Source organism: Rhinatrema bivittatum, chromosome 7, assembly GCF_901001135.1.
Source record: "Rhinatrema bivittatum chromosome 7, aRhiBiv1.1, whole genome shotgun sequence".
Classification (NCBI taxonomy): Eukaryota; Metazoa; Chordata; class Amphibia; order Gymnophiona; family Rhinatrematidae; genus Rhinatrema; species Rhinatrema bivittatum.
In genome coordinates, this window is record NC_042621.1 from 279,759,003 (window position 1) to 279,771,509 (window position 12,507).

The following is a 12,507-nucleotide window of genomic DNA, read 5'->3' on the forward strand; positions in this document are numbered from 1 at the left end:
TGCTTCCTTCAGTGATCAGTGTTGGTGTCCAAGTAATTATCTGACAGCAAAGTCAGTAGCGAATGCCTGGTGCCCCGTGTGGGATTTTTCATATCATGGCGAGGGGGTGGGTTAGGCTCCTCAGGCGGCAGATAGAGTAGTCCCTGCGGGGAAAGCATTGTTTTACCTGTGGAATGCCTCTGACAGCTCACCCTCCTTATGATCATTGCTGTCTCTCTTGTACTTCTTGAAATAGCATTTGATTCATTATATAGCTGGTTTAGACTGAAAGAAGACCCGAGGTGCATCGGATCTGACCGTCTCTAATTGCTTGCCCCTTCTTTTTTTTTTTTTAATCCTTTTTAGTATGCTATGGTAATAGTGGCTGGCAAAAGCCATTGGTGTTTCCTGTTTGCTTTCAGTGATTACAGTGATTGTTACAATATTGTGCATGGGATGCCTGCCAAATGGCACATATACTTTTAAAATATTTATCCACCACCTGCAAAAGAAAAGGCTGAGAAAAAACGAATCCCAATGGGTGGTTTGGGAGTTGCCATTTCTGCAAGATGCTGCTGTGTTTAGAGGACAGTAGTTGTTTCCTCAGAGATGATCGGCCATTTATGTAAAGTGGCCAGAATGCGCTGCAGCAGTTTTATTCTTCTGGGAGCTGGAAGGTGCTGTCCTGCCGAGCTTGCGTCCTGTCTTTGTACGTGCTGTGTGATCAGATTAAGCACCTGGTTTTCTTTCTTTCTTTCTTAACAGATTTTAAATGAAAGAGTTGCCAAGGAATTGGAGCAGTTTCAGGCCCGCAATGCCAAACTTCAGCAAGAAAACGAACAGCATAACATGAACAACGATCAGCTCACTCAGGAAAACCAGCAGAAGATACTGGAGCTGAGAGTAAGTACGCTGTTTGGTGTTTTGAGAAAATGGAAAGGGCTCCCTAGCCACAAGGAAGTGAGGGGAAAGCCAGGGATCTGCTGGGTCCTGTGATTGCGCCAGGCTTACCCTGCAATCACATTTTCGGATTCTGCCTTTGTTAGCCGTGGCAGCCTGTGCAAGCACCAGGAAAGGCGCCCTCCATGGCTGCTGCTGCCCATGCACGGGTTGCACACTCCTAAAGCTGGCCCTGTTTGTCACAATTATGTATGTATATTTATTTATTTAGTTATAGACATTTGATATTTTGCCTTTTCCCAAAGGTGGTCTCAAGGCCGATTTACCATAAATGTAAATGAACCAGAGGCATTGGAACAGCTGACAATCAAATCAGAATTTGCAATTAACACAGCATTGGGATCCAGCATAGGAAAACCCATTTGTGAACAGTTTCAAGACCCACTTGTGTCCCTGTTGTGTATAACACAGTTCCTCATCGGTAGCTGAGGAAGTTGGGCTGAAGATGTGGGTCCTAGTGGGAGGCCTGGCTGAAAAGCCATGGCTTTGCTTTTTTCCTGAACTCCTGGCTCCAGGAGCAGGGTTAATGATACTTTGTTCCAAATTTTTGGTGCGTAACAGCTGAAAGCATGGAGTTTCATGCAGTGGCACAGCCGTGGGTGCCGTGGCCCACCCACTATACACTCAGGCCCACCCAATTCTGCCCTTTTGTCAAGTTGAGCCATGCAGGGCCAATAGGAAAGTAGGCAGCATCAGCATTTTGGCAGCATCCAGTCACTGAAGAGCAGCCTCAGTGTGGCAGCCCTGCGGGACCAATGACAAGGAGGCAGGAAGTGGCCTAAGCGTTGTGATTGCTTGAGGCAGAAGGGAAGGCGGGATATAGGGTGAGCACTGCACGGGCTCACGCTGAAGAGAAAGAGGCAGGAATGGGATCAGCATTTGTGCAGTGCAGGGAGGAAGAGAAGAGGCAGTGTGGAGCACCTTAGCAGTGTTGGGGTCAGCACTTTAGAGGGCTGTGGTTGGAGATGGCTCAGGGAGAGAAGGACACAGACCTTAGGCAGGACTCGGCTGGATCAATGGATGTGGCAGCTGTTATTCAGTAAATCAGGGACATCCCTTTTCTAGTGCCCCAAGGCTCCTCTGGATCCCCATCGTAGCTTTAAATTTATTTTCTGGCTGTTCTACCCCTGCCTCTTCCTCCCAGAATATCTCTCCTCCATACTCCATCCAGCGTTTGCAACCTGGTCCCACAGTTCTTTTTGCAGCCCTGACTTTTCTCACCTCCACCCATGCGGCCCACTGATTGGCTGAGCAGGGAAGCGCACAGGGGCCCACATGAAATGTTACGCTTCCTAAAGAAGAAGCGTGGGAGGAGGTTGCAAGTGCCAGACGGACTTTGGAGAACAGAGGTGCAGGAATGAAGAGGCAGGAGCAGAGCAGTCAAAAGAACAAGTTTAACGCTCTGAAAGAGGACCGAAGGGGATGTGGGGACTCCAGAGGACATGCACAGGGATGGAAGGGGTGGAAGGGAGAATGGGAATTGGGGAAAGAGTGAGAACTGGGTGGAGGGGAAGTGGAGACTCGGGGAATGAAGGAATGGGGGGCCCTGATTTGGTGGCTGGATGGATGGAAAGACAGAAAAAGAGTGGGACTTCCAGATGGAGGGAGGGGAAATAGTAGGAACTTCCAGATTGGAGGAAGAGGATCAGAGATCGTGTGTGGGGGAGAGAGTCGAAGTTTAGGGGTGTATGGGCAGAGAATGGAAACTCTGGGATTGGGGGGAGCAGCGACTTGTGGATGGATGGGGAGAATAGGGACTTGGCAGTTGGGTGAAGACTTGGGGTGCATTGGATAGGCTGAGAGTTATGAGATAGGACTGTGGATGGATGTGAGATGTGGAATAGAAGAACAGGGATAAAAGGTGGGGATGGGTTGAGATATGAACCTGGGGGGCTGGAGAGGGAGTAGGAGGCAGTGGAAAGGGATGGGTCTGTGAAAGGGGTAAGAAAGGGTGGAGGCGACTGGATAGAGGGTAAGAGACAGAAGAAAGGAACTGTAGGCAGGGGGAGGTGAGTGGCAGAAGAAACTGTGTGAGTCTGGTAGTTAGCATGTTACGGTATGGTAGATTTGCTCTCCTGTTTTGCAGGATTGTTCTCTGAGGGGGAAGGGGAGCTGCTGATTGTGGGAGTGGGCCTATGCCCATGACTAGCAAAGTACAGAGAATGAAGAGTGTCTGAGTCTGAGACGAGACTGCTGAGGTTGAGAGAGATGGAGAAGATTTAGAGGAAACTGCTGGGGGACAGGCCAGGTGGGGTATCGGAGGTTGAGAGAGACCAGAGAGATGGGGACTGAGAGAGGCTGCTTGGAATGGGTGCATGGGGAATGAGACTTATCCTCCACATCCCACCCTGTCCTCAGGAGGCTGTTTCTCAATGCTCTTCCTCCTCGCCGGTTTTTTCTCTTTCTCTCATCCTGGGGAAGTGGGGCATTGATAGAGACTGCTGGGGATGGGAGGTGATGGTGTTGCTGGAGGAGGGAGGGGGAAGAGGAGACGAGAGAGAGATTCAAGAATCTCGTTATTAGAGTGGTGATGGAAGTAAAATAAAAGTACAGGGAACAGAAAATACAACAACAAAGACAGCTCCCAGGTTCTGGTGCTGGTCCATATTCTTCTTGATAAGATGATAGTTCTGGCCTAGTGGCAGAATGAAACATATCTTGCTGCTCCAGCTGCTGTTTCCTCCATTTCTTCCAGGATTAGACTGAGTTTTTCTTGCTCATTCTTTTGTGGGAAGTCTTTGATTTTCTCTCTCAACTTTGGGAACTGAACATCTCTGATATCTTTGCATTTGGTATAGCACAGTAAGGACATGAATTTCGGTTTTTACTTCTCTAGTGTTGCATTGCATAGTTTAGCTTCTTGGAGCTTCCAGTTTAGTTTTTGTCTGCATATATTTCTAATTTGTGGCCCCTTTATTCTGTATTTGGTGAGGGTCTGTCTGTGTTTTTCACATGTGTCTGAGGTGGGGTATTTTGGGTAGGGATCTGTATCAATCCAGTTTATTCTCTTTTCCAGTCTGCACCTTCCAAGAGAGGGTGCATTGGTGTTCTAGGGTCTGGTGTAATATTTGCAATGCTGCCTTTTTGTAGGCAGGGATTTTGCATCTGAGTCCTGGAGATTTTGGAAAGACAGGTTTGTGCAGGGTTTTGTGTCGTTTCAGAGAGCCTGGTAGTGGAATGAAATTGTGTTGCTATTATTGAAGTGACAGCAACATCTTCAAATATAATGGAAATGTTTCTGGAAGTGGATATGTGTTTGGTAAATGCTTGAAAATCATTGAATTTAAAATATTTAAAGTGTCACCTGTGATATATGGCAACTGTTGAAACTACTTAGAAATCTGTTGTCAGGTGCACTCTTAAGGCATTATTTATCGCCGAGTGTAACAAGTATGGTTCAGACCTATATATTTAGTGCCCACTCATGTAAACCTTGGGCCCTGCCAAAAAAATAGTTCTGGCTATGCCACTGGTCTCATGCAGGACAATCTGGCTGCGGTTAGTGGAGGAGGCTAAAGAAAAGCCATTCTGATGGACCAGATTCCTTTGCGGATGTGTAAGGGGAGAAAAGCTGAGAGGAGTATTCAGGGGCCTGTTTATTCAAACATTTAAAGGCAAAGCAGAGAGTTTTACATTTTATCCAGCTTTCTACTGGTAACTAGTGAGATTGTTGGAGAATGCACTTGATACGATCAGCTGCTTTTGCTCCTACCAGAAGTCTTGCGGCAATACATTGTAGGAGTTGGAGGCGCTTCAAATCGTATTGTACAATGCTGTTCTATAGGGAATTTCAGTAATCATTTTGACTGCTGATTAATGCATGGATTACAGTAGGAAATTATTTTTTTTAAACTCCCAATACAGTAAGCAGATGCTATGCTAATGCATCAGAAGTTAAAATGTGCCGTCAGCACAGTCTGAATGCCCATTTAACTCGGGAGGGGAAGGCCCGAGCAGGAGAGAGCATATAGGATCATATCTCTTGTTGAGTTCTTTAGATAAAAAATGATGGCAGAAAAGGACCAAATGGTCCATCCAGTCTGCCCAGCAAGCATATGGTAGCATCTGCTGCGCCATACTAGTCACCCCTTGACTTAGTTTCCCTAGCTGGCTATCTGGCCACTGTTAGGCGTAAAACATAATTGTGGCATCTTTTCGGGGATGAAGTTTAGATGATAGATTTTCAAGAGTCACGAGATAGATTTCATGTGGAACAAAACCATTTTTTCGCTTACTTGCAGGAGAGACATTACGCCAGTTCCTTAAACACGCTAGAGCTTAAGAAGGAAAACAGGCAACTCCTATTGGATTTGTTTGATCAAGAAGATCCATCTCGACACACTATATCAGAGTTTTATAAATTCATGATGAAAACGTTTCCAAAGTCGATGAAATATCGGTCCCAAAGGAACTTCTGGTGGAATGAAATACCATTGAGTTTTCGAGTCAAGCCTATGCTGGCTACTTTAAGAGGATTAGGTAGCTTACTTACAGTATAGATTTGAGAAAAACCCAATATACATTTTTATTATGTTTTTACATTTCACAAAAACAGGCAAAAAATATGCATCAGACTTATGTAAGAAGTGAGATACTAGTACAGGAAGCCTCGGCTACCACTTTTGGACCTGTCCAACGAGAGAGAGCTTTTGGTGAAAAGTTACATTCTGTATTTTTTCAATTACAGGCATTAAAGTGCCTATGGATACAGGAATAATTTTATTTGATAATGTAAGCAGGGTTCCCTTTCGAGATCGTTTTACCCATTTGCGGTGTAGGAAAATGTTATTACTTGCTAAAAAGGTCATATTACAAAAGTGGCTTTCGTCAGAGTCACCGTCACACAACTTAGAAATGCCTCTTTCCAATGTTGTATAATGGAAAAATTTGTGATTAAGTTTGACATTAGTAAGGCGAAATCCAATTTTTTGCAAAACTGGAATATGTATTTTCAGTCGCTAAGCCCAACTGTTCGAAGTTGGGTTGTCAATAATTTGACTGAAGAATGAGATGTTTATGGTATTTTGTAGCGATGCCTTTTATTTCAGATTCTGAAAGATGGTTTGGGGTTGAGGGAAGTTAAGTGGGTTTGGGGAGATGGGAATAAGTGTTCTTGATTGTTTATGTATTGATAAATTTGACATGATAGTAGATAAGATCCCACCACTGTCAAGGTTTTGCTATTGTGGAAACTTAAAAAGATTTAACCATAAAAAATAAATGCCCTGTTGTGCCTCTGCCACTTGTCCTTCTGAGTGTAGAGAGGGGTGGATCCAGCAATTAAAACTTGACACCATCTCTAACCAGGAATAAAGTTTCTAGCGTTAAGGAGGTATGCGCTCAACCAGCGCACCTCTCTACAGTGGGAGGGGCTGCTTGACGCCCTCATTTGCATGGATTTTCCATTGTGGGGTGCTGAGCTGAGTGCACATTTATAGAGGCTCAATTTGTGCAGGTAAAACTCCTTCCTGCATGGGGAGTAATCTTTACCTGCACAAAATGAACGCTTAAGTGGGGGTAAAACCTTGCGTTCAGCTGAACGCACTTCATTGCATCGGCCTGAATTTGTTTCTAACTACCTAGGGGTGACAGTTTTTGTGGTGTAAACTTTGCCATATTCTTGTTTACCAAGCTAGGAAATGGAACATCTAGTTTTGCTTTGTTTTTTGATAAGAATGCGACACAAGATTTTATGGAGGTTTCTACCATCAAGTCCGGAGAGCACAATTAAGATATGCATTCAGCAGTAAAGGCTGGGCGTAACATTTTGTTCGAAGTAAGCCAGTGTGTCATAGGGCTAAGGGCAAGAGAGTCCAGAATTCAAGTCTTTGCAAATGAAAAAAATTGCCGTACCGTAACAATTTTTAATGTTTGGAAAAGTCAATGGACTAGTCTAAGCAGCAGAAAAGCAATGAGCATTGCTGCAAGGAATAAAAGATCTGTTAACTGCAAAGCAGTAAGTGTCAGTGAAGCCTTCTCTAGCTTCTTGAGCCAGTTAATTCCATATTATTATAAAAGAGTGTGCCATGCCAGTGACTTTAACATATTATAAAGAGCTGAGCACTAGAAAAAAGCTAAAATAAAACCTTCCTAGTTTGCTACTTTCATTTTTAGTATAGATTACTTGCATGGGAGATCTACATAGGCAAGACTGTTACCCTATCGATAAAATATCTGCAAGGCTCGAGCCACTCACTTTAGAAAGCAAAATGACAGCAAAACCAGCAGACGCACTCAGAAAACAGCCTGGGTGTGCAAAATTCTCTGATTGTGAGTTGTGTATTCAGCCAGTTTCTTCCTCTCCGATTTCTGATACACACATACAAGGAGTCAGACTGGTGGAAGGAGGATTACCAATAGGACATTGTGATACCAGGGTGTAAATTATATTGACCTGACAGTGTGGATTGAATTGGTGGAGAGTGGCACAATATGGAAAGGATGGCATAGAGTCAAGCATGATAAAATCCTGCAAGAAACTAAATGTACTGCGGGATCCTTATGGATAGAAACTCCATGTCTGATGAATAAGAGGCAGGGCTTACTTTGTGGGGGGATGGCCTGAAGGGAGTTCCATCGCTATTTTCAGACTTACGAGGAAGAATAGCAGGGGTATTCTGCTCTAGATCCTTCCATCCAGACAGTCTGCAAGGAAGAGAAGGGGAGAGGATGAGCCTGGAGCAGAGCGAGGGCAGGGAACAGCCCCTACCCTCCTGTTCTGCAGGGAACCGTAGGGGACTGAAGCAAAGAACAGGCACAACAAGGGGTCGAATTTGCAGAGGTTTGAAACTTGGGAGCAATACTATCAGTTATCAAAGCTTCAGCCTTGCTCAAAAGTTTCAAAGTTGTGCTAATTCAACCCCATTTTGTGTCTGTTACCCAGAGCTTAATTGCTGATGGAACAACCCAAAATGGTGGTGTTCTGCCTGCTATTTTCTGGGACCTGAAGAAGTGGAGCAGAGCTGGGAGTGAAAATCAATTCTGGCTCCCTCATGGATGCGGAGCAGACCCATTAATGGCACTGATCATTTTCAGCCCCTGGAGGAAACGGAGCAGAGTGTTGGAACAATTTTCCCTGAAATAGGAGCAACCTCATGGCCTTGATTTTTGCACAGTTTCCTGACACAGTAGAGGAGGCTGTGAGGGAGAATGGCCAGGTCAAAGAGACACGAGGTTAATGCCCGTGAGCCCCACTGCTTCTGCCCTTACTGGATGTATTGACTTCCTGGCCCCATTGATACTTATTGTGCTGGCTTTCCAGCCCTGCCACCTCTGCCACCGGTGACCACACTGGGTGAGAGAGAAGGGGAAAGAGAGTGAATGAGGGGATGTGGGGATGTCGGAAGGGAGAATGAGTAAAGGGATTGGAGAGAAAGGAAAGAGAGTAGGAGGAGGGGCAAGAGTGTGAAGGAGCAGATGTGGGGGCAAAAGAGTGAGTGGATTGGAGGGGCTGTGAGTTGCCTGGGGGGGGGGGGGGGAGAGTGAATGAGAGTACTGAAGGTACTGTAGGGTGTGAGTGAGGAGATTGGAGGGACTGTGAGGTGGGAGGGCAGTCTGTGAGTGAGGCGATCAGAGGGAGGTGAGGAAAGAGTGAATAAGGAGAGGATGCACATTTTTCTGCTTCCTTCCTTCCTCCCCAAGGAGGCAAAGTGCAGGTCGCACTTTGGAAATCCAGTTTCTCCCTCATTCAAGGAGGTTGAGAGTGGGCCATGCTTGCCAATCTGCCCCGTCCCCCAAGGCAGAGGAGAGAAAATTGGTTACGGGTTGAAGAGGTCACCAGTCCTTGCTAAGAAGGCACAGGAGGAGCGTTGCTGGAGGAAAGGGAGTTAGTGACCATCAGGAGTAGGGGATAGGGGTCTCAAGAATCACCAGGGATTGTGGGTTGAAACGCTCTAGCACCACTTGAGAGAGATGGGAATGGAGAATCAGGATAATCAGGGCAGAGAGGAGAAAGAGGAGAATAGAAAGAAAGGAGCCCATTCTCTGTACCTTACCCTTCTCCTTACCCCAGTTATCCTCCATCCCCATGCCCCTATCAGGGTTGAACCCCCAGCCGTACTTTGCCCACCAGAGCTTACTGGGGGTTAAGCATTGATGGGGGCTGGGGTTGGAAGGTCATTTGAATAAAGTGGCAGTAGAGTGGGAAGCGCGTGTCTGCTTACGCAGAAGAGTTGGGGGTGTGTTTGGGAGAGACTGAATTCACACCTGGCCCTAACCCAGGCCCCTTCAAACCCCCTCCACCACTCCACAGTTACACTTCCTTTTTGTCTATTAATAAAGTCCAATAAGGGTATAGCAGTGGGGGCATACTAAACTCCACCTGGCCAAGATGAAGAAACAGATGGTGAAATGCTAGTTGAAATTAGAAAGTCAAATAAATTTGGCAACACAATAATAGAGATTTCAATTACCCCACTACCGAATGGGTCAGTGTCTCATTTGAGCATTTGAGAGAGGTTAAGATTTTAGGTGCTATAATGACTGCTTCATGGAGCAGCCACTTGAACCTTTCATAAACTTAGGCATCCAGAAGAGTCCTTAATTACCTGACTTTCAGCTTCTGGCTCAGCTTTGGAAGATTTAGCCCTTTTCTGTGAGTATATGGCAGTTTTTAAAATTGCCCACCCTATATAGGGGTGAAATTGTGTGTGCAGGGTCCCTCGCATGTAAGTTTACCTGCAGTGAAGGGAGCCATTCTAGGGGTGTGGCTGGGGGAGGGATTTGCTCCCAGAGAACGCACCTGCCCAGAAAGCAGGTGCAAAGTTCCACATGCATGTTTTCTTATGCAATTTCCTTTGGAAAATTGGTGCAGAATCCGCTGGTAAAAAGTCCCCTTGGACTTTGCATTTCTGCGGGCAGGGTGTCTGATGATAGAGCCAAGCCTGAAAGGCATGACTGGAACATGCTAGGGGAATGTCTCTACAATGTGCTGCTGTGGGTAAAGCCTGACGTCTGTCCTGTGACTGGCTGGCTGTCAGCAGGGTTTTGACCACACATGGGGGTTGGTTCACCAGAGCAGATTGCCGTATTGTGATGGAAATGCTACAGAGTTAGCACTGGCCTGTTCCCATGGCTGTACGCAGCATGATGGCCAGAAAAAGCTTGTGCACAATGGCATTTCAAATTCTGCAGCTTTCAGGCTTCCTTTTTCATTTTGGAGACTTTTCTTCAGTTTCTTGCATTGTTTCCCTTTTGTCCTAGTGCATTTACCTTTTCTGGTGGTTTTTCTTTTTTTGCTGATGCTTCAGACGCCGGGTCTGATTCATCAAAGGTTTTCTCTCTCACTCTGTACCTTTGTGAAAAATCTTTGCTAAATTGGGCAATTAGATTAAGCTTCCGATGGCCCATCCTCCCTGAAGCTGAATAGACAGTTAGGGAGACTGAGACCCCCTCCAGCTGTAAGGAGACAGAGGGCATGACTCCAGTCCCAGTGGAAAGAAATTCCAGAGCAATTCTGTCAGATACAGGACTAAATTAATTTCTTTCAGTTTCCTGTGCTTTTATGACGGTTCACCTCAGTTAGCCAGTGGCCGTGCTAATCAGGACCCGGCCTCGTTCTGTAGGCTCTAGATTGAGAGGAATTTATTAGGTTAAGTTTTCAGTCCGGTTATCTGTTATATACTGCAGTCCTACATCAAAATAATTTGGATCCAGACAAAGCAAGAAATGAGCTGATGTGCCATGCTACTTCTGTGGCCTTGTTCAAATCCAGTCTAAAAATACACCTTTCTGAGGCTGCTTTAAAATCTGGTTATCTCGCTTATGGTCTTATGGTTTTGGACCATTTTCTTAATAAATGAAATTCCCAAATTCGTTTATGCCCTATAGGCTTGTCTTCATTAGATTGTAAGCTCAATGGTGCAGGGACGGTCTCTTATGGGGGTGATTTTCAAAAGCATTTCCTTATGTGAAGGGGCATTTTGGAAATTACCTGGGGGGATGTACATGTAAAAGTATGTACGGAAGTGATTTGGCACATACTTTTCTGCATACTTGGAAGAGGCGTTACTGTGGTGGAGTTGGGACAGGAAACCATAATTGAAAAGTTATCCCTCTAAATGTCTATCCGGCCACGTTGAGAATTTAGCCACATAAGTTGGGGGCGTTTCCGGGCAGAGCAGAGTAAGCTGCATAAGTTATGTGGCTAACTCTGGTCGGGCCATAGGGCTCTCCGAAAGTTAGCCAGTTAGACATAACCGGCTAACTTTAAGAGTCGTGCCACTGAATATACCCTGTTAGTTAGGAAGATATATTTATCAGGCTAACTAGCTGAGCTGCGCAGTGGCTTAAAATGGACCTCTTGAAGTTTGAAAGTATGCATGTGAATGTAATTGCACATTCCAAGCAGACATAAATGTGTGCATGTATACCATGCAAGAGTACTTTCTGCATGCAGACTTCAGCCCTTCGTAGACTGCTTTATAACATTACCCTCCTTGTACAGTACTGCGTACCTTGAGTAGCTGCACTAGAGAAGTGGTAAAGTCATCGTAGCAGAAACAGGTCTGAAGCTTGTGACTTACTCCTCCTATTGATGGTAACAGGCCAAAGAAGAGGAGGTGACTCAGATGCGGCAAGAGATCTCCAGGGTCTCCAAGATGAGGGAAGCGATCCAGCGCAAGTATCGCCAGGTAGAGGATCAAAAAATAGAAATGGAACAGCAAAGGGAAACCTTGAAAAACCAAATGACTGGACTTGAAAGAGGTAAGAGGGTGACTCCGATTTTGACTTTTTGTGTATTTCACATTTTAAATTCCAAACCCAAGTTAACACCTGTTTCCATGTGTTAGAGAGAGAAAATGTTTAGGCTTGGTTCACCCAGTCTGTGGCAGAAAGCAGGTTGGCAAATAAAAAAAAAATAAAAAAAAAATTGCTATTCAAAGCTGGAGCCTGGTGGCTCACTGTTGAGTGCTGTGCATTGCCATCTCGAAGCCCTGGGTTTGATACCCGACCCATGCAACTTAAACCATGGAGCGCATGGCAAGCTACTATAATCTGTGCTGCTTCGGTGGAGGAATAGCAGAACTACCCGAACCTCCCTCTGGAGCCCTTTCATGGCTGGCAGACCTTGGCATTGCTAACGAGTTCCTAGCACATCGCCATGCACAAGAACAGAATTACTTTTAGTCTTGTTGGAAAGTACAAAATATCATATGCTGCAGTTTTTATAAGCGCACAAGTATATTTCTGTCTATGCAAATCCAATCCCTACCATCACTGTGTTTGATGAAGAGCTGTTCTGGCCGTAAAGGGGTAACACACACTACCCATAAGCTGATGCACTGCGGCCAGCAGTGTTCCCTGAGAGCTGGCGTTAAATTACCTGGACAATGTCTCCTAAATAAACATGGAAAGATCCGGGCTTATCCTTTGGAGCTTAGGAGACCTCCCCCCCATGGACCAGGCAAAGATTACCGGCTTCACTCTCTTGCCCCCCAGCGAAAGCGGGGGTGTTAGGAAAAAGCCCTGCTCAGATTCCAGATTCGGGAATATTCAGTTCCTTTGGGGCAGTCTCCTCTCTCTCACCCCACATGAAATCCAAGAGAGCGGAGCAGGCTCAATGCCAAT

The 12,507-nt window shown here is 45.6% G+C and overlaps 1 protein-coding gene across 1 annotated transcript in view; it reads left to right on the forward strand.

Annotated features, from left to right (window-relative positions):
- The window catches only part of CFAP58 (cilia and flagella associated protein 58), a 295,728-nt gene that overhangs the window by 30,744 nt on the left and 252,477 nt on the right, over positions 1-12,507 (forward strand). The window contains exons 4-5 of the mRNA XM_029610343.1: positions 745-882; positions 11,484-11,643. Coding sequence (XP_029466203.1) covers positions 745-882; positions 11,484-11,643 — 298 coding nt within the window. The remainder of the gene's footprint in view (positions 1-744; positions 883-11,483; positions 11,644-12,507) is intronic.